Source organism: Notamacropus eugenii, chromosome 3 (genome assembly GCF_028372415.1).
Source record: "Notamacropus eugenii isolate mMacEug1 chromosome 3, mMacEug1.pri_v2, whole genome shotgun sequence".
NCBI classification, from domain to species: Eukaryota; Metazoa; Chordata; class Mammalia; order Diprotodontia; family Macropodidae; genus Notamacropus; species Notamacropus eugenii.
In genome coordinates this window covers 109931767-109951851 of record NC_092874.1, presented here as the reverse complement: position 1 = coordinate 109951851, position 20085 = coordinate 109931767, and the positions used below count along the sequence as shown (strand labels likewise).

Below are 20085 nucleotides of genomic sequence, written 5' to 3'. Positions count from 1 at the left end.
AGTAAGAAGTCAAGGACAATTCTGAGATTATGAGTGGAAAAGAAAGGAAGAATAGTGGTGTCTTCAACAGGAAAAGGAAAGTTTGGTTTGAATTATCTCTTGGACCTCCAATTTGAAATGTTCAATAGGGAGACCATGGAAAAGACTCTGAGATGTGGTGTAGTGGATAGGGCACTGGACTCTGGGAATCATGAAGACCTGGGTTCAAATCCCACCTCAGCCACTTGCAAGTTATAAGATCCTGGGGAGAATCCCTTAATTTCTCTGTGCCTTACTTCCTCTTTTCTGTAATGAGGGGTAGCACTGGATGACCTTGAACTTTAAGGTCCTTCCAACTCTAAATCTGTGATTCTGTGGATTGAAGCTCAGGAAAAAGAAAGGAGCCACATTTATGGACAAGTGAATTTTCTGAATAATCAGGGGCAAGACACTGGACTGCTGGATTTACATTCTCCTTCTCTGTGAAATAAAGCATTGGCTGAGATGATGACCTTTGAGTTTCCTTTGATCTCTGAACCCTGTGAGCCTCTGTAAGAACACCTCATTAGTTCCTGTTGCCTGTAGGAAAAAATACAAATTCCTCGGCTTGGTATTTAAATTCCTTCACTGTCTGGTTTCAGACTGCCTTTTTAGGCTCGTTGTTCATTATTCCCTTTTATATGCTTCCAGGTTAGCCTCTTGCAGTTCCCTAAATTCAGTGTTATATCTCCTGCCCTTATGCCTTTGCTCACACTACCCCTAGTAGTTCGAATGCACTCCTCTCATACCTCCCCTTCTTGAATTCCCTGGCTTCCTTCATGAACCTGCTCATGGGGGCCACCTCCTACCTAGCCTTTGAAAATCCTCTCGTGATTCCCCTCATTGTTAATTCCCTGCCCCTCCTCCTCAAAAAAAATGTGTGTATGTATATATAGATGCATATATCACATACAATATATATACATGTGTGTATGCTTATGTGTATGTATACAGATGTGTGTTTGCATGTATGCATACATGTGTGCATACACACGTGTGTGTGTGTGTGTGTATATATATATATACATATATATATATATACACACACACATACACATACATACACACTTATCTATCTCTCTTTGTATTATGGGGTAAATAATTGCGGTAGAACACAACCTGTTTTTCTTTTACTTTTTATGCCTAGTGCCTCCACCTGGTGGGCATTTAATAAATTCTTGTTGGTTTAGATGGCATTGGATAGTAAGTGTGGAGCAGGAGCTTGAACCCACAGCTTTTTAGCCAAGTCCACTCTGCTTTTACCTCATTTTCTCTTAATGTACTTTCTCTCATTTGAGTCTTTCTAGTAGAGTGATTATTGACTCATGTATTACCTTTTCTTTTCCCTCTTATGGTACTTAATGTTGAAGGAAACCTCCTAACAGAGGCTTCATACTCCAAATATGAGGGAATATGTGTTTTTCTCCTGCCAAGTGCCCTGGACCATAGAAAGTGGCATTTTTTTGCTGTTCCTAAGTAAAAGACAAAGCTTAACTAAAACAGTAGGTGCACAGAGTGCAGCTTGCAGCCCCCATGAGCCTCATGGAGAGGAGGAACAAGATTAAGAGTAGGGAACCTGGAGCTTTATTTGACAAAGCAAACAATAAGAAATATACCTTATTTTTATATTATGGCTAATTAGTTAAGAGAGAACAGTAGAAAGAATGTGAAAATGGATACCAAAGGAATAAATGAAAGGGAACAATGAAAGAGAAGAATGCAATGTTGGGGTAAAGACAGAAGGATTCATAGACATATTTTTCACTTTATAGACTTGCATTTGTAAAACATTCTCCAGAGGCTTTTCTTTTTTTCTGTAAAGAAAGACAGAGAAGGGAGAGACAGAAAAAAATGAGAAAGGTAGAGAGGGAGATGGAAATAAAAACCCAGGAGAGGGAAAAGTGAAACTCTACCACACAGTAGTTGACTGTAATTGGTTTCTAGTTCGGCATTGTTAACAGTTGAATCTTACCAAGTCTCCTTTATCATATTGTAACTTAGTTCAACGATGAGAAGAAATTGATGAATTTTCACCAGAATCTTCAAGATATTACAGAAGATCAGCTCAGTTTGGCATCGATTCATTATATGCGCTCTCACTACCAAGAAGCTATTGATATCTACAAGCGAATACTGCTGGATAACCGGTTTGTGCCCTACCTTTTCATTCTGTTAGTGATAGAACACTATTTATAGACATAATTAGTTTTGTTGAAACCAGAGTGCCTTATGAATATGGTTTTCCCATCTTGTATGTCTTCCCAGTTAGGTTTGGTAGTTATTACATGATTATCTTGATATGGTAAAACTCTAAATGTTAACTTTAGGTCTTTGGACCCTATGTTTGAAATGTAGGCTTGTCCTGTTATCACTTATCCTACCCCACTAGGTGTCATCTCCTGGCTTGTTAATATTGAAATACAGATATGTTACATTGTAAAACAATTCTGCATTCCTCATTATACATCCCTCTGCTTATGAAGGATACATAAGCTGCCTTTTGACTTAAATTTGCTGTGGTGATCCCTTTACATTTTTTTCTCTGAACTTGTGATTTAATAATTATGTATGACTCTCTGGTGTGGAGTTCAGCACTATGTTTGTAATTTATAGAATCTTTGAGAGACACTAAGAGGTTAAGTGATCACACAGCTAGTAGTATGTTTCCGAGGCAGCACTTGAACCCAGATCTTCTTGACTTGAAGGTCAGCCCTCTCTCTGCTCAACTCTGCTGCCTTGGTTTTATTCCATAGGACCATAAAAATGATCCTGATGCTTTAACCTTACTTCTGTGCAGTCATAGAATTTTGTATCCATGCTTTTACCTCTCTTATTTCTCAGGGAATATCTTGCTCTCAATGTTTATGTGGCTCTTTGTTACTATAAATTGGATTATTATGATGTGTCCCAAGAAGTGCTGGCTGTTTACCTTCAGCAGATTCCTGATAGCACCATTGCTCTCAACCTCAAGGCCTGTAACCATTTCCGTCTTTACAACGGCAAAGCAGCTGAGGTACCTCTGGAAATTTGCTCTTAACTTCATTCATGTCTACAAACATTTCCCAGTTGTTTAAGAACCTCTTTATAAAGGACATGTTCATGATAAGTAACATGTAATTTTGTCATTATCACAGTTGTACTATACAGTAATGTTTCTGTATGTCAGATTTCCTGAAGGAAGTTTTCATTGATGTATTTTTACATGTGCTTAGCAGACTGCAGGTGATTAAAATGTACTTGAGTGGTTGTTGTGCAGGACAAATAATAATACCTTGCATTTGTATAATACTGTATATTTCAAATTCCATTTAACAAACGTTTATTAAGCAAGGCATGGGGATAGGTCTTGAGTCTATAAAGATGAAAAAAACTTGAGGAACTTGAGTTCTTCAGAGTCACAGAAGCAGTAAATCTTGGAGCGGGGATTCAGTCCTGGGCCTCTCCAAGTGCTCCTTCCACTACACTACACTGCCTTGAGAGTCTACCAAGACAGATCTAATAAGTTGGAGTGGGGAGGGGCAAGGCAGTAAATAGGACAAAGTGTTCTCAAGAAATTTGAGGGAAAAGAAAATGCCTTCATCTGGGAGCCTTAGAGAAGAGCAATGACTAAGCTGAGTCTTGAAAGGGGAAGAAAGATCAACAGGCTAAGGTGAGGAGAATGGTACTTTACAGGCATGGGAAACACCATCTTTGAAAGCATTCAGGTCAGCTCAGCCAGCATTTATTCAACCACCTACTGTGTGCACAGTATGAGGGGTACAAATGCACAAAAGCAAAGAATGGCTGGGTGTGTGTGTGTGTGTGTGTGTGTGTGTGTGTAGTTACTTGCATAAGTAAATGCAATTGATTTTAGGAGGGAGGGAACACCAACACTAAAGGAATAAATATGTCTTCCTGTGAGAGGTGGCACCTTGAGCCACAAAGGATGCTAGCTATCCTCAGAGCTGGGGGGGAAGAAGGGACATGGGACAAGCTTTGCAAAGATATAGAAGCAGAGGATGAAGTGCATACTGGCAGGATGAGATCAGTGAACAGTTTGTAGTTGGCTTGGGATGCCGTGTATGTATTTATTAACTCCACAAGGAGAGGACTGAGGCTGACAGCTAAGTTTATAGGTCTTTTTACCTTAGGCATGGAAGTCCATGCCTTGCCAGCATTGTACCACCATATCCTTATTGCTTTGCCTTTTCTTGGACAAGATCAGTGTTTTTTACCTGTTGGGGTCCAGAGGTTACAGACTTGAGTCACTGCTTCAAGGGGACAGGATAGAGAGACCACCACATCTGGAGTCTAAGACATAAGCCTGCCAGTTTCTTTGTACAGGTTACCCGTGGGAAGACTGGGAGTAGTTAGGGTGAGTAGAAGCTTTAAGGAGTTCAACCATCTTCTGTTACTTTTAAAGGCTTTAACTTTTGTGAAGGTGTTTGTTTGTCTTCTTTTGTTGCCATAGTTTTATTATCATCAACATAATGTATTTCTCCTTGATTTGAGGTTGCTAGAATTGGGAAATTCTGTCGAAAACAACTATATCATCATCTTGCTGATCATATAATACCTTACTTGAATATAGAGAAAAGAGAAGGCAGAACTTTAGGGATGTTCTCAATATACTCATATCTATCAAAAGTCACAAGTTTGACATTCATAAGTTTTCCATACACAGTTTTTACATTTTGATAATTATTTTCCCACCATATAGTTAAACAAACTATTACAATAAACTTTGCTTACAGATTTCTTATAATCATAATATAGTGTAGCAGGGGTGGAGTTATGTGGTGAACAGGGTTGTTCAGCCATACCTGTCTCATCCCAGCCCCCTTCCCCTCTGACTCACTACCTTGATTGGTTTCCTGGCATAACAGCTTCTTCCTTGCTATGAAAAGTCCTCTCAAAAGATCTGTAATTATTGCTCTCCTTTTTGGTTCATAGCCCCCAACAGAGACAGTGGTCTGGCAGTTCATTTCAGTGTTTAATCTGTTATTTTTCTTCTTTAGTGATTCATCCTCCCTTGCCCCCATTGCTTCCTCCCAACCACATTTCCAGTAAGTACACCCAGACTAGTATAAGTCTGTACTTAACCTTGTTTGCAAAGACAAAGTAAGTGTTTAAAAGAAGAAAGGTAAAAAGACTTTGCTCATATCCAGAGGGCTTTCATGAAGAAACCAAGGGAATAATTTTATTTAGCGCCTGTTGTATGCCAGGCACTGTGCTAAGTGCTTTACAGTTAATTATCTCATTTAATCCTCACAACAACCCTGGGAGATAGGTACTACTGTTATCCCCATTTTACAGTTGAGGAAACTGATGCAAACAGAGGTTAAGTGATGTGCCCACAACCACATAGCTAGTAGGAGTGAAGTTGGATTTAAACTCACTCCTGACTCTAGGCCCAGAGCTCTATCTACAGTACCATCTAGCTGCCTAAGAAAAGATACAAAAAGAGGGGGTCTTTAATGGAGGGAGGGCAAGTGGGGGAGTAGTTTAAGTGGTTCACTGCCTTAGCCTATCCTAACATTCTTTATGCTAAAACAGCTTGACTCCCAGAAACTTGGTCTGCCAAGTCTTCTGGCAACTGTACTTTCACTCTGGGAGTTGAAAAACTGGTCAGAAAGAGATTACAGATGGGACCCTTTGCTGGCACTGCATGTAGCTGGCACTGATTGGCAACTCTATTGCCTATATACAGTTCTAGATCACAGTTCCATGATGGAGAGGAGTGCTTGTGATCAGTCTTAAGGGAGCAGGGGCTCTGGTCACAGTTCAAGATAAAGAAGAGTCCTAGGTAAAGATCAGAGTGTAGTCCAGGATGCAGTGACCACAACTTTCCCTGGATCACATTACCTAGGAAGGACCCAAACTTATAGATCCTCCAGAACTAGCTCTAAAAACTAGCTCATGAAAAAGCCTGATGCTTGGGACAGTGCCTTCCCCCCCCGATGTGAGCAGAGCACAACTTTAACATAAAGTTCAGAATTAAAAAATAGGCTGGAAAAATGAGCAAACAACAACAACAAAAATAATTTGATCATTAAAAGCTACTTTAGTGGCAGGGAAGACCAAAACATAAACTCAGAAAAAGATAATGTGAAAACAACTATAAACAAAGTCTCAAAGAAAAATCTCATTGGACCCAAGTCCAACAAGAATTCCTAGAAGTATTAAAGAGGAAAAATTGGAAAAAGAAATGAGAGTGATGCAAGAAAATTATGAAAAGACAATGAACAGTTTTGTAAAAGAGGCACAAAAAATACTGAAGAAAATAACTCTTATCAGAATTGGTTCAGTAGGGGAAGTGCTGAGAACATAGAAGCATAAAGATAGGTTACTTTTACTAGAAGTTTGGCAATGAAATATGCAAGAGAATGAAGATCAAGGTAGAGGCCAATCTCTGGTAGACCAGTCTCTAAAGAGATGATATCAAGGTAATAGGTGTAAAGGTTAGCTTTGGTAAGAAGAAAGGATACATCTCTGAAACAGGTGAGGAGAGAATATATGAATCAGTGGAAGTAAATGAGGTAAACAGAGACAGTAGAGTTGTTGAAGAGGATTTGGGAGTAGCATTGTTGGAAACACATATTTAGTGGGTAAAATGAGGAAGACAGCAGAAGTTCCCAAGGGTTGGTGGATAAACAAGAATGACAAAAGATAATGATTCTAATGATTCTAGGATACATTGTTATAGCTGACCATGGGGATCCAGATTGGTTAATGAGGTAGAGAGACAGAAGGGAACTGAGATAGATAAAAGAATAATGAATGGGTAAGGAAATGTTAGAGATTTTGACTGCATTAATGGACAGGTCCATATCTGTAATTAAATTAAGAAGTAAGAATCATACCTAGTTCCAGCTCTGCCACTTATGAAACATATAACTTCAGTTTTCTTATCTGTAAAATGGGGACATTAATATTATCCCTAGCTGCTTCTCAAGGTTGTGGTATGTATCTGTACACACACATGCACAGCACATGTGCACGTACACAAATAATATACATGAAAGCACTTTGTAAAGCATTATAAGAATATAATAAGATGGTAAGGAAATAAAGCACTAGTTGTATATTTTTATGCTTTTCTTAATTGTCTTTTTTGAATTTTAGGCAGAACTCAAGAGCCTGATGGACAATGCCTCTTCTTCCTTTGAATTTGCTAAGGAACTTATCAAGCACAATCTGGTAAATAATGCGTTCCAATTTTGAATGAATTGGCTCCTTTCTTACTGTGGTAATTCTTCTCTATAAAAGGATCTGAGCAGGAAATTTCTTTGTTTTCCTTCATAAGAATGTATTAAGCACCTCCTATGTGCCAAACACAATGCTAGGCATTTCCAATACAAAGCCAACATTAAAGCAATCCCTCATCTGAAGGAGCTTATCATATTCTGTCAGGGAAGAGTACACTGCTACAAGCCAAGAAAGTAATAAATTTGCATTGAATGATTTGCTGTGGGGAGGGGAAATACAAAAGAAGTATTAATATAGAGGTTACCTTAGGAACTTTACAATCTCGTGATTATGTATACGAAGGAAATAATTAGAGAATTTAAAGAAGAGAATAGTAGCAGATGTTAAATATAGAGAGATCAGTGTAGGCTGGAACAATGAAAAAAGGCTCACAAGGTAGAGTTTGAAAGGTGGGTAAGATTCGGAGAGGAACGAAGAGGCATTCCAAGAACGGAAACGGCATCATCGGAGGGACAGAGGAAACATTTCACAGTTATCTTGATGGAGGACAGTAAGCAGATTTGACTTGCTACAGCAAAAAGTTTACATTTGGGAGGGGTGAGAAATAAAATTGCATAATAAATTGGGATCACATTATGGTATGCCCTTTTTAAAGAAGCTAAGTAGTTTACAGCAGTGCTATGGCAGAGGGCCGTTATAGATTCTTGACTAGGTAATGATATGATATTTATTTAAGTGATGTTTATAACAGCGTGAGATAAACTGACTGCAGGAAACTCAGGAAGCTCTAGCAGTAGTGGGGTGAAGGCTCAAACTAGTGTTGTGGCAGTATAAATAGAGAGAAAGGAACAGACACAAGAAACGTTAAAACAAAAATTAAAAGGTGATTGGTTAGATCTGGCAGATAGAATACTTACAAAGTTTGCAGCCTAAGGAACAGTTAGAGGGCTGCAAGAATTTTCATATCAGCACTGCAGAGGACATTAGCCGAAGTCCAGAAGACTTATTTCTACAGATATAATTTTATTGATTTTTTCTTATTACAGTTTTTTACAGCTTTCAAAAAGTTGCCCAAACTAATAAATGCTGGATTACTTAAAGTCTGGCAGCTTGTACCTTTATTTGAAATTAACTTAAAACTTTTAAAAGTAAACTCAACTAGTAAATTTCTAACTTGTCTGAACAAACTACATTTTAAATACAAATTTTATTTTGATTAATACTGAGAATTACTTGGTACTTTCAGCAATTTAGACATATGAACAAGAGCATAAGGAAAAGTTTAAAGTTCATTTAAACAGAAACCAGCCAACATACAGGATATTTTGAAAGTAAATTCCATTATTTACTGACAACCCCAATCCAAAAGATATACATATTGATTTTATAAACTAAAATCTTAGAATATTTTAGAATTATCATTCATTTTTTTCCCCTAAAGATGTTACAATTCAACCTAGAGACCATCTAGGGCAATAACCTTTAAAGCAGACCTGAACAAGTTGACAATGAGTAGGACCCAAAATTAAAATAGGATAAACTTCTTCAGGCCACAGACAGATCGACGATGGGTGTGGGTCACGTGACAAACAGAAGCGTGTTCTTTGGCAACCCTAGATTTTTCCGAAGGCTGCCTGAAATCCTTTGGTGGACTTGCAAGTGGCCTATGGGTTGTATGTTGTTCAGGCCTGCTTTAAAATTTTCCAGCTCAAGGTTAGAAAGCTGTGGTAGCAGCTTTGGCAGCAACAGCAGAGCTTGGTATTAGAACTTAAATTTTCCCATTTGCCTAACAGGTTTTTCTCATCAAACATGTTAATTCTATGATAAAATCAAGTTTGCAATATATTTTTTTGTTCCTGAATTACCAAAATAACTTTAGATCTGTAAGAAATGTTTTTTGCTTAATTGTTCTTTTTTCCCATCCCCACATTTTTATTTAAACCCCAATACTCTCCTCAAGGCTTTACAATTTTCATATATTTTACATTCCTAGTTCTTAGACAGGCATGAGTGTGGGCCATAGGTAATAAATAAAGGGCCTTATCATTTGACCATCTACTTCAAACCATTTTCAATTATGATCAGATACAAAGAAAATAATTTTCTGAACTTGTTAGGTAGTAGGAAGGAAGAGATGCAGTAAGAAGAAAGGAAGTTGCCCTATGGTTCTTGACTGCATTCTATTTCTCATGTTTTTATTTAGATTAATGAGTTTCTGAAAGTTTAGGGTGATCTTAAAAAATGAAATATTTGACAGGGCAAAAAGCTGACAAAAAAAGTTTCAAAAGCTAAATAATAACCAGTTTAAATAATTGATATTATTTCCCCATAAATCTAAGTATTCTGAAGTTCTTTTAGATACTTTTTGTCCAGGAATATGTAGAAGCTTTTTCCCCAGTCTAGCTATCCTGGCATTTCCTTCCTCCATGCCTGTACTTGCTACCAGCATAACATATGATTTCTTTCTCTGTAGGTTGTTTTCCGAGGTGGTGAAGGTGCTTTACAGGTTTTGCCTCCCCTGGTTGATGTTATTCCTGAAGCTAGACTAAACTTAGTGATTTACTATCTTCGTCAGGGTAAGGAAATAAGGGTCTTAATCTTGATTGAGTTGGGGAGGACTTTCAGACTGTTTAATTTCTGATCCCATTCTGAATTACTTCTCAAGTTTTTAAAGCCATCCCTAACATCCTGTTTTACTTAATATAACAAACTTTCTTGTGGTTATTTCTATATGACTTTTATGATAAACTATTCATTTCAAGTAATAAATCTATTCCATTTTTTTTTCCAACTTAGTCCTTGGAATAACAACCCCATAGCACTTGATAACTTTGTTTAAATCCAAGTATTATTTCAATTTCTGTGTTTTGACTGGTTCTTACTTCTTTGAAGTGGGAGCTAAGCATATTTGAAAACAAAGGTGGATGTTGCTACATCCTTCTGTTGGTTGTTTTGTCTCTGCCCACCTTGTTCTTTCTTCTTTCTTTTTACAGCCTTTACCCTTTTTTGCCACTTCCTCTCCTATATCTCTTTTCTCCTCTAAATATAAATAGAGAGTATCCTAGGAACTTCTAATCTACAGCCCTGATAGGATTCTAGTCATGCGCCTGTCTATTCATGGGAGTATGCCAGTGGTCAGCAACTTTAACTGTCATTCATGATGGCAAAGTCACATTTGTATATTCATTTTATATCCCTTCACTTCTCAAATATGTCAGAGGAAGAAAAGATCAGACAAAAAGAGGACAAAATAGGGCTTTTACAAGATGTTGAGTTGAAGAGAGGGTCACAGGGTATGTAAAGAAGAGAGAGAACAAAATGATAGAAAAACAGAAAGAAAAGAAACAAAGGAAATTTTCTTTTCTTCTGTCACTTTATTCTCTGTCTATAGGGATTATTTTTTTGTTGTATCTGTATTCCTCATACCTGTCACAGAGCAGGTACCTTATAGCATTTTTCATCATGAGTCCTTTGGAATTGTCTTGGATCATCATATGGCCCAGAATAGCTAAGTCATTCACATTTGATCGCCATACAATATTGTTAACTATGCACAGTGTTCTATTTCCATTCACATCATTTTTTATCAGTTTGTGTCTTTCCGGGTGTTTCTGAAACTATCCTGCTAATCATTTCTAATAGCACAATAGTATCTTATTACAATCATATACCACAACTTGTTCAGCCATTCCCTAGTTGATGGGCATCCCTTCAATTTCCAATTCTTTGCCACCACAAAAAAGAGCTGCTATAGACATTTTTGTACAAATAGTTCCTTTTTTGCCGTTTTTAAAAATCTCTTTGGGTTACAAACCTAGTAGTGGTATTACTGGATCACAGGGTATGCATGGTTTTATAGCCCTTTGGGCATAGTTCCATATTGCTCTCCAGAAAGGCTGGACCAATTCATGAATCCATCAGCAGTGCTTTAGTATCTCAGTTTTCCCATATCCCCTCCAACATTTGTCATTTTTCATTTCTGTCATATTAGCCAGTAAGAAAGGTTTTCTTAACTTGGAATCTGTGGATAGATTTCAGGGCATCTTTGAATTTGAATGGGAAAAATATACAGCTTTATTTCCACCAACCTGTAACTGAAATTTTGCATTTCCTTTAATTATGAATGACAAACTCCAGTAGTGTTAGATTTCATTAAATAACCAGAGGGGTCCATGACAAAAAAGAAGTTTAAAACTTGCTGGCCTACAAGAAGTTATCATTGAGTAGATTCTGCTTTCTTCACTCCACTGAAGTTCATACAAGTCTTCCCAGCTGAAAGGCCTTTTCAAGGAACAAAAGAGATCGGTTTTACTATATGTCTATTTAAAACTAAAACATGACTTAATGTAGTAAGCAATTTTTTATATTGGTACTTGCTAAGTTCTCAATAAGAAGGTAAAAATTGGAAATCTAAATCTTTAAATACAAAAATATCAAATATGAATGCATGGCAGGACAATATGCCATTTATTCATTTAGCATTCAACAGATGTTTATTGAACTACTGTCCTGAGTTCTCTCAGTGCATTATGCTAGGTCCTGAGGAAGCTATCAAATTTACATAATACCATAATACATACTACTGTATAAGAGATCCACTAGACTAAGCACCCCATGACCAGAACATGTTGAATACTTCGAAGCAGTGAGGCTCAATTACTATATTATCAAAAGAAAATAAAGGTTTTAGTTATCGATTAGCTGACTGTGAGGCAGAGCTTGTTCTTTTGAATGGACATTGTGTCATTCTTAAAATATAATTACCAGTCTCCAGGGTAAGTATGAGAAGTCAGATGAAGGCATGGGACTGACATCATTTCATGATTATGTTATTAACCAAGTTCTGTGATGATACCAAGAAGTCTTATTGTGAAAACATTCAGCCAGTGGTCTGTCTAATAAATGGTTTTTCTGTGACCAGTGAAAAAAATGTTAGCACAGTTCTTTTAATGTCATTCTCCTTCACTTAACAACATGAAGTCTCTCTCCTTTGCGTAATCAATATAACATCAACTCCCAGTTTTGGGATTCAATACTTACTACATTCTGACTATGACCGTCACAATATACAAGCTGTCCAAAAAGTCTTAGTGCAGAAGCGGGTCAAACATAAAGCTGCACTAAGACTTTTGGGACACCCTATATTTTAAACTTTCATATGTCCTTCTAGCCAAAGTGGACTATCCCATTCTTGCTCTGACCTCTTCTTTCAGTGCCTTGAATTATGCCACCCTCTCCCTTTTCCTGTAATGGATTACACATCCTTCCCTCACTCCATCTTCCCCCACCATATCTCTGTCTTGTGTCTTTTCCTTCCAAAGATCCAGTCAAGTGGAACTTCCCTGCAGACTTCTCTCCATCCTATCCAGTAGCTGAAAAGACTTATCAGACTTACATTTTCACATTTGGATCTTTCTTTGTCATTCTTCCACTTTCCCTTGTATGATAGTTATTGATGTACATCTCTCCCCTCTACATTAAATTGTAAACTCCTTCTTTGTACCTCCATTGTCCAGCACAACACCTTGCCCAGAACAGGCACTTAATAAATGTTTTTATTGAATTAATTTCTAGTACTTGGTAGGTAACATTTTAAATAGAAAAACTTAATAGGATTTTTCAAAACCAGTATACCAGTTAGTCATTATGTGGTGTTTATTAGCTCATCTATAAAATAAAAGGGCTAGGTGAGGTGGTCTTTAAGGACCCTTTGAGCTTTAGAACCCTGGCTCTGAGTGATTTTACTGCAGTTTGTTATGTGGGCCCTGAAACAGAGCCATTAATTCAGGATCAATGTATTTAACCCTTCTTAACCTCTCTTTCAAGAATATTTTAAGATCACAGGAAACTATCTAGAATGCATTCTGAGTAATTTTCTTGGTGTTTCAGATGATGTGCAAGAGGCTTATAACTTAATTAAAGATCTAGAACCTACAACTCCTCAGGTAATTGATAACATTTTCTTTTCCCACTCCTTATAACTCATTGAAAACTAGTGAAGCTTAACCCTGGTGACCCAGTGATGTCATTGCCAGGCACATACCTCAAAGAGATCAAAGCCAGGGAGAAAGAACCAAACTTACTAAAATATTTATAGCTGCACCTTTCTGTAGCAAAGAATTGGAAACAAAGTGAGTTCCCATCAGTTGGTAAATGATTGAACATATTATAGTGTATGAATATAATAGAATATTATTGAGTTGTAAGGAATGGCAAAAGGAGAGAAGAAAAGAAGTGAAAGAGTGTCTGTCATTTAGCCTTTTAAAACACCCAGAAGAACGTTTAGAGGGAGTCGTCAGAAGTTCACACAGAGGAGGAAGTTGACGAGCAGGGCGTTTTTGGCACTGTTGTGTTTTATATATTCTTTAAAACAAGAAACCAGGGCAGTCAGGTGGTGCGATGAATAGAGCACTGGTCCTGGAGTTGGGAGGATCTGAGCTCAAATATGGCCTCAGACACTTGACACTTACTAGCTGTGTGACCTTGGGTGAATCACTTAACCCCAATTGCCTTACTTTCCCCCTTCGAGAAAAAAAACCAAACAAACCAAGAAACACTATATCATAGAAATTCTCAGTTTTACATGCAATTCTATATTTCTGTTTGTAAATGTTCGTGTTTGCTGATAGTGTGTCAGGCTTATAATTTTTATGTTTTATAATAAAATTTGAGAAAAAATTCAATAGAGTTTGAGAAAGGTAAACTGAAAAGCTCTTGAAAAGAGATTCTAACTTGAGAATTCTCAGAAGAGGTGTGCATACTAATTTAGAAAACAATTTTCCTGAAATGTAATGATGTTAGGAGGTGAGTATCCTGGGCTTCTATTGACCTACTTCTCACATTCCCAGTTTTCAAAAGGTCTGGAGTATAAAGATTTTTATTCCTATAGCAGTGATGAACCCAAAAATTATTGGTGCATAAAGAAATTCACAATTAAAAAAACATGAATTTTTAGACCACAGAGCCAGTGATATGCCCAAATTTGGTAAGCTTCAACATTTCCAGGTCTGTTCTCTTATTGCGAGTCATCTTGAATCAAAATAGCCCATTTATTGGCTGGTTGGGACTTTTTAGTGAGGATAATAAAAAGTGTAACCTGAGTGGTGCCGGAACAGATTTTATTGGGTACATTCTGATTAAAAGTTATAACAAAATTAATTATTAAATGTAACCTAGATACTTTAAATTTTTTCTACTAAATGGTAATGTCACTTATTGTCACTTGTACAAGTAGTGTAGTCTAACATGTAGACTCATGTCTCTTGGGAATTAGACTAAAAAACTAAGAAGTATCTCTTGGATACCAATTGCTAGAAGTAGATAAAATAACACGCTAGGTTAGAACGAGCACTGAAGGTATTAGAATTGAATTTGAAAGATTCTACCTAAACCTAGGGGCAGCTACATGGTGCAGTGGATAGAGTGCTGGCCCTGGAGTCAGGAGAACCTGAGTTCAAATGTAGCTTCATACAAACTTACTAGCTGTGTCCCTGGGCAAGTCACTTAACCCTGTTTGCCTCAGTTTCCTCATGTATAAAATGAGTTGAAGAAGGCAATGGCAAACTACTGTAGTATCTCTGCCAAGAAAACGTCAAATAAAGTTACAGAGAGTTGGACATGATTGAAAAGACTGAACAACATCACCATGTATTTCCTCTCTTTACTAAAATAATATTCTACGTTTCTAGGAATACATCCTCAAGGGTGTGGTTAATGCAGCTCTTGGACAAGAAATGGGTTTGGTGAGTGTAAAATCTCTGGTATTCATGACTTGATAGCCTTGTAGTAGATAGAAAGGATAATTATAAGGATCAAAAAGCAATTGATAGTGGTTTTCAAAGTGAGTATGTCATTCTGTAATACCATTCATTTCTGTATGTCTGCTACCAGCTTATATTCCAAAAAGATATTAGGGATTATTTAGCAAGCAATTGCTGCTTTCCCTTAACATTGAGAATTAATCATTTTGCTTTGAACAAGCTAAATCCATAATCATTGCTCCTGTCAAGCAAGACAGTCATAGCATAATTTTATAGTTCTCCCTCCCCAAGTTTGTATTTAATCATGTAACAAGTAAAGATTTTTCAAATTGTACAAAATCCTAGCAATACTATGATATATGATACTATGATTAGATGATGAGGGTAATACCAACTTCGTGTAAAAACTCATTGCTTTTCTGATACTTATGTGTATCAGCTTTTATATATAATATTTTAATTTACATAGCACTTAATACTTTTCAAAACTTTTCTCATACACTGTCATTTTTCATGTTCTTTGATTATTCATAGAATAATGATTTTATAAACATATACTTAGCCTCCTTTGGTTGAAAGTAACAGTCCCTTTTCAAAGACAGGTTACAATATAATTGTACTTCAGAATGGAGATATATTTTTATTTTTATTTTTAAAATAAATGTTAATGTGGAACTGAATATAAAAATCAGATTAAAATATGTTCTACTGATAATACTTTTAGTTCCCTTGTGTGTATCAGACATCAAGTACTTGTTGAATTGATTTTTTCCTTTTTGTCTATTAAACCCTATGCAAATTTTCTTCAGTTTCAATTTGCCAATTTCTCATTAGCAATAAGATCAATAATTTCTGCAGGGACCAAATGAAATTCTATATGTGAAGATACTTTAAACCTCAAAAGAACAGCCAGCAATAAGATATTATTTTTTTTTTATAAAAATAAGGATACTCTGCTTATTTTTCTAATGAGGGGATTTCTTTGTCTTTCAGAGGGATCATCTGAAAATTGCCCAGCAGTTCTTTCAGTTGGTGGGTGGATCAGCTAGTGAATGTGGTATGTCTGAAATCTGTACTCTCTTTGATAGCATAGATTGAAGAAACCATTTAAAAACACCCCTCATCAGTCAAGAAGTCTAAGCAAAGAAAAAGAACAATGGATTCTTAACTCTGAGAAGTTTAGTAAAAACATTTTCCTCCACTAATATATATTTTCTTTCTCTAGCTGCAATTATTTTGTTCATAGAGAAGCTTTAAAATTTCATATTCTGAAAAAGTATCTATTGTCTTTTGTGACCTCCTCTAAACCTTGTTTGGCTGTTAATTTTACCTTTAGCCATAGTGGTTAAAGTCACTTTCTTCCATTGGGAGCCAGATTTCAATCAGTACAGTAAGATGGAAAGAGTGTGAGAGGAAGAAATTTAGCTTAAAAGGAACTTTAATAAGCATAGAAAGGGTGTCCCAGCAGGCATAATGGAAGAGAGAAGACGGAGGAGGAGAGGATGTAGAGGCTATCTGAAGTAATTAAGGATGAGGGAGTGAGGAATGGTAATGACAATGAATGGGACTTTCAATATGGAAAACAAAATATGAATCATTAGAGAAGAAGCTACTCATTCTCAGGCTCTTATAGTCTGGCTTCTCATTCCACCACTTAGCTGAAACTATTCTTTCCAAGGTCCCCAGTGATCTCTTTATTACTAAATCCAATGGCCTTTTCTCAGTCCTGATGTTTTTTAATTTTTCTGCAGTATTTCATACTGTTGACCACCCCATCCTTCTGAATACGCTCCCTTTTCTGGGTTTTTATAAATTAGTTCTCTTCCTACCTGCCAGATCATTTTCAGTGTACTGCCTCTCCGAAGGGGTATACCCCAAGGTTATGTCCTTAGTCTTCCCCTTCTCTCTACACTTCTTCTTGGTGATCTCATCAGCTGCCATGGATTCAACCATCATCTCTCCAGGCCTCTCATCTCCTGAGTTCTAGTCCCAAATCTCCCGCTATTTAATGTCTGTCTCCACCTGGATGGCTTATTGTTATCTCAAAGCTAACATATCTAAAACAGAATTAATTATCCTTCCCCCTAAATCTATCCCTACTCATAACTTTTCTATTTTTTGTTGAGGATACCACCATTCTTCCACTTACCTAAGTTCTTAGCTTAGGAATCATCTTCAACTCTTCATTCTTTTTCTCTTGCCACATCCAGTCAGGTAGAAATGTTGTCCCTTCTACTTCCTCAACCTTTCTCCCATATGTCCCCTTTTCTATTTATACCACAGCCATTCTAATTTAGGGCCTCATCACCTCTTGTCTGTTACTGTAACAGTTTCTTAGTTGGTCTCTCTGCCTGCAGTATTTTTCTTCTATATTCCATACTCCACATAGCTCTCAAATTAATATTCCTAAATCAAAGCCACTCCTCAAGAAGTTTCAGTGACTCTCTTTTGTCTCCAGTATAAAATAGAGATCACTGTATTTTGCATTCAAAGTGCTTTACAAGCTTGAATGATTCAACAAAGTTGAAGATGAGGTCCAAAGTGGGAAAGTTAAAAAGAGAGAGAAAGGAAACAAAGTGGAGATACTGATTGTAGATGGCCTTTTCAAGGAGTTTAGCCAAAAAGGGAGGAGAGATATGGAATCAGTTAGGGGGGATGGACAGATTAAGTGGGGGAGTTTTGAGGATGAGAGAGATATGAGCATCTTTAACTTGTATTGCAAAATCACTTCTGCTTGTCCCTTTTTGATCCTTACTCAGATGCTTCCCACTTACAGTTTATGGACTTCTACAGGGTAATTAAGTTGTTCTTCAGTGGTTCTACTCAACTGCCCTCTTTACTTTGTGTTTTATTTTGAATAAAGTATAATCTTCCATTGTGGCATTACAGTCATGCCTCACATCCCACCAAAACTCATGGTTACATATTAGTCATATTAACCCCTTTTTTTAGACCCCTAGCTCATTTTCCTCATTATTTGACATGATTCACAGCATTATCATTGCTTCTCTTTGTGTATTTTGTTTCCTTCAAATTACTAAGTGCTTCTACTTTTGCTCTTCTTGCCTATTCTAAAGGGAAGATCCTTTCCAAAGGGCCCTGGACTTTCATTAAATAGTAGTGATGAAAATATCACATGCTGCCTTAGGATCTATAGAAAATAGCATAATTTAGGGATTTTCTTGCCTCTTCTAGAACTTTCTACTTGTAATCTGTTGTTCAGGTAGGCTTGATCATCAATTAGCAGATTCCCACCAACCCCTTTAATGTAAGTAAAAGAAGTACTGTTGTCTGTGAGAATGTCCAAGGCAAACAGTTCAGCATCACATTAATACAAGTCTATATACTACTGATGCTGAAAAAGCCAAAGTTGATCAGTTTTATGAAAGCCTACAACATCTTCTCAAAATAATACCAGAAAAAACTATCACATTAATTTTAGGAGATTAGAATACTAACGTAGGGAACTGAAAGATAATTGTACTAATAGGCAAATTTGGTCTTGGAGTACAAAATGAAGCAGGGCAGAGGCTAAGAGAGTTTTGTTAGGATAACTGACTGGTCATAGCAAACACTTTTTTTCAACAACCCAAAAGGCAACTCTTACACGCTGACATCACCAGATAGTCAACGTAGAAATCAGATTGATTATATACTTTGGAGCCAAAGATATAGAAGCTCTATTTCGTCAGTTCAAACAAGACCTGGAGCTGACTGTGGATAAGATCATGAGCTTTTAATTGCAAAATTCAGGCTCACGTTGAAGAAAGTAGGTAAAATCATGAGACAATATACGCACGACTTAAATAACCTCCCTTATGATTATGAAGTGGAAGTGATGAGTAGATTTAAGGGATTAGATCTGGTAGACAGAGTGCCTGAAGAACTATGGATAGAGGTTCGCAATATTGTATGGGAGGCAGCAACAAAAAACATTCCAAAGAAAATGAAGAGCAAGAAGGCAAAAATGGCCATCTGAGGAGACTTAGAAAGATATATCCAACTGAATGTAGAATTCCCAGAGACTAGCAAGGAGAGATAAGAAGGTTTTCTTAAGTGAACAATACAAAGAAATAGAAGAAAACTAGAGAATGGAAAAAGTGAGCTCTCTTCAAGAAAGTTTAACATTATCAAGTGAAAGTTTCATGTTAAAAATGGGCATGATAAAAGACAAAAATGGTAAGGATTTAAAAGAAGCAGAAGAGATTAAAAAGTAGTGGCAAAAATACACAAAAGAACTGTTCAAAAGAGATCTTAACATTACTAATAACCACGATGATGTGGTTATTGATGTAGAACCAGACATCCTGGAGAATGAAGTCAAGTGGACCTTGGAAAGCATTGATAACAGTAATCCTAGTGGAGGTGGTGAAATTCCAGGTGAGCTATTTAAAACCCTAAAAGATGAAGCTGTTTAAGTGCTGCACTCAATATGCCAGCAATTTGGAAGGAAAACATAGCAGTGGCCACTGGATTGGAAAATTCTAAAGAAGGGCAATGCCAAGTAATATTCAGATTACCAACAGTTGCACTCATTTCACATGGCAGCAAGGTTATGCTTAAGATTCCACAAGCTAAGCTTCAGCAATATGTGTGTGCACTGAGAATTACCAGAGGAGCTGGCTGGTTTTCAAAGAGACAGAGGAACTAGAGACCAAATTGCCATCATTTGCAGAATTATGGAGAAAGCAAGGGAGTTCCAGAAAAACATCTTTGTTGACTACACTAAAGCCTTTGACCATGTGGGTCACAACAAAGTGTGGCAGTTCCTCAGAAAGATTTAAGTACCAGATCATCTTATCTCATGAGGTACCTGTATGCAAATCAAGAAGCAATCATTAGAACCAAACATGAAACAACTGATTAGTTTAAAATTGGAAATGGAATACAACAAAGCTGTATATTGTCACCTCATTTGTTATCTTATGTGCAGAGTACATCATACAAAATGCCAGGATGGACAAATCAAAAGCCAGAATTAAAGTTTCCAGGACAAATATCAACCATTTCAGATATGAAGATGATGCCACTCTGATGGTAGAAAATGAAGAATTAAGAAACCTCTTGATGAGGATGAAACAGGAGAATGTAAAAGTTAGCTTGAAGCTTAACATAAAAA

The 20085-nt window shown here is 36.9% G+C and overlaps 1 protein-coding gene across 4 annotated transcripts in view; it reads left to right on the top strand.

Moving 5' to 3' along the window:
• Positions 1-20085, top strand: part of IFT56 (intraflagellar transport 56) — a 67208-nt gene that overhangs the window by 20991 nt on the left and 26132 nt on the right. For 3 of the 4 annotated variants that reach the window (XM_072650096.1, XM_072650097.1, XM_072650099.1), the window contains 7 exons: positions 2020-2165; positions 2860-3031; positions 7123-7197; positions 9680-9782; positions 13096-13151; positions 14895-14948; positions 15960-16023. In XM_072650096.1, the coding sequence (XP_072506197.1) occupies positions 2020-2165; positions 2860-3031; positions 7123-7197; positions 9680-9782; positions 13096-13151; positions 14895-14948; positions 15960-16023 (670 nt within the window). The remainder of the gene's footprint in view (positions 1-2019; positions 2166-2859; positions 3032-7122; positions 7198-9679; positions 9783-13095; positions 13152-14894; positions 14949-15959; positions 16024-20085) is intronic. The other variant, XR_011976193.1, reaches the window with a different exon arrangement.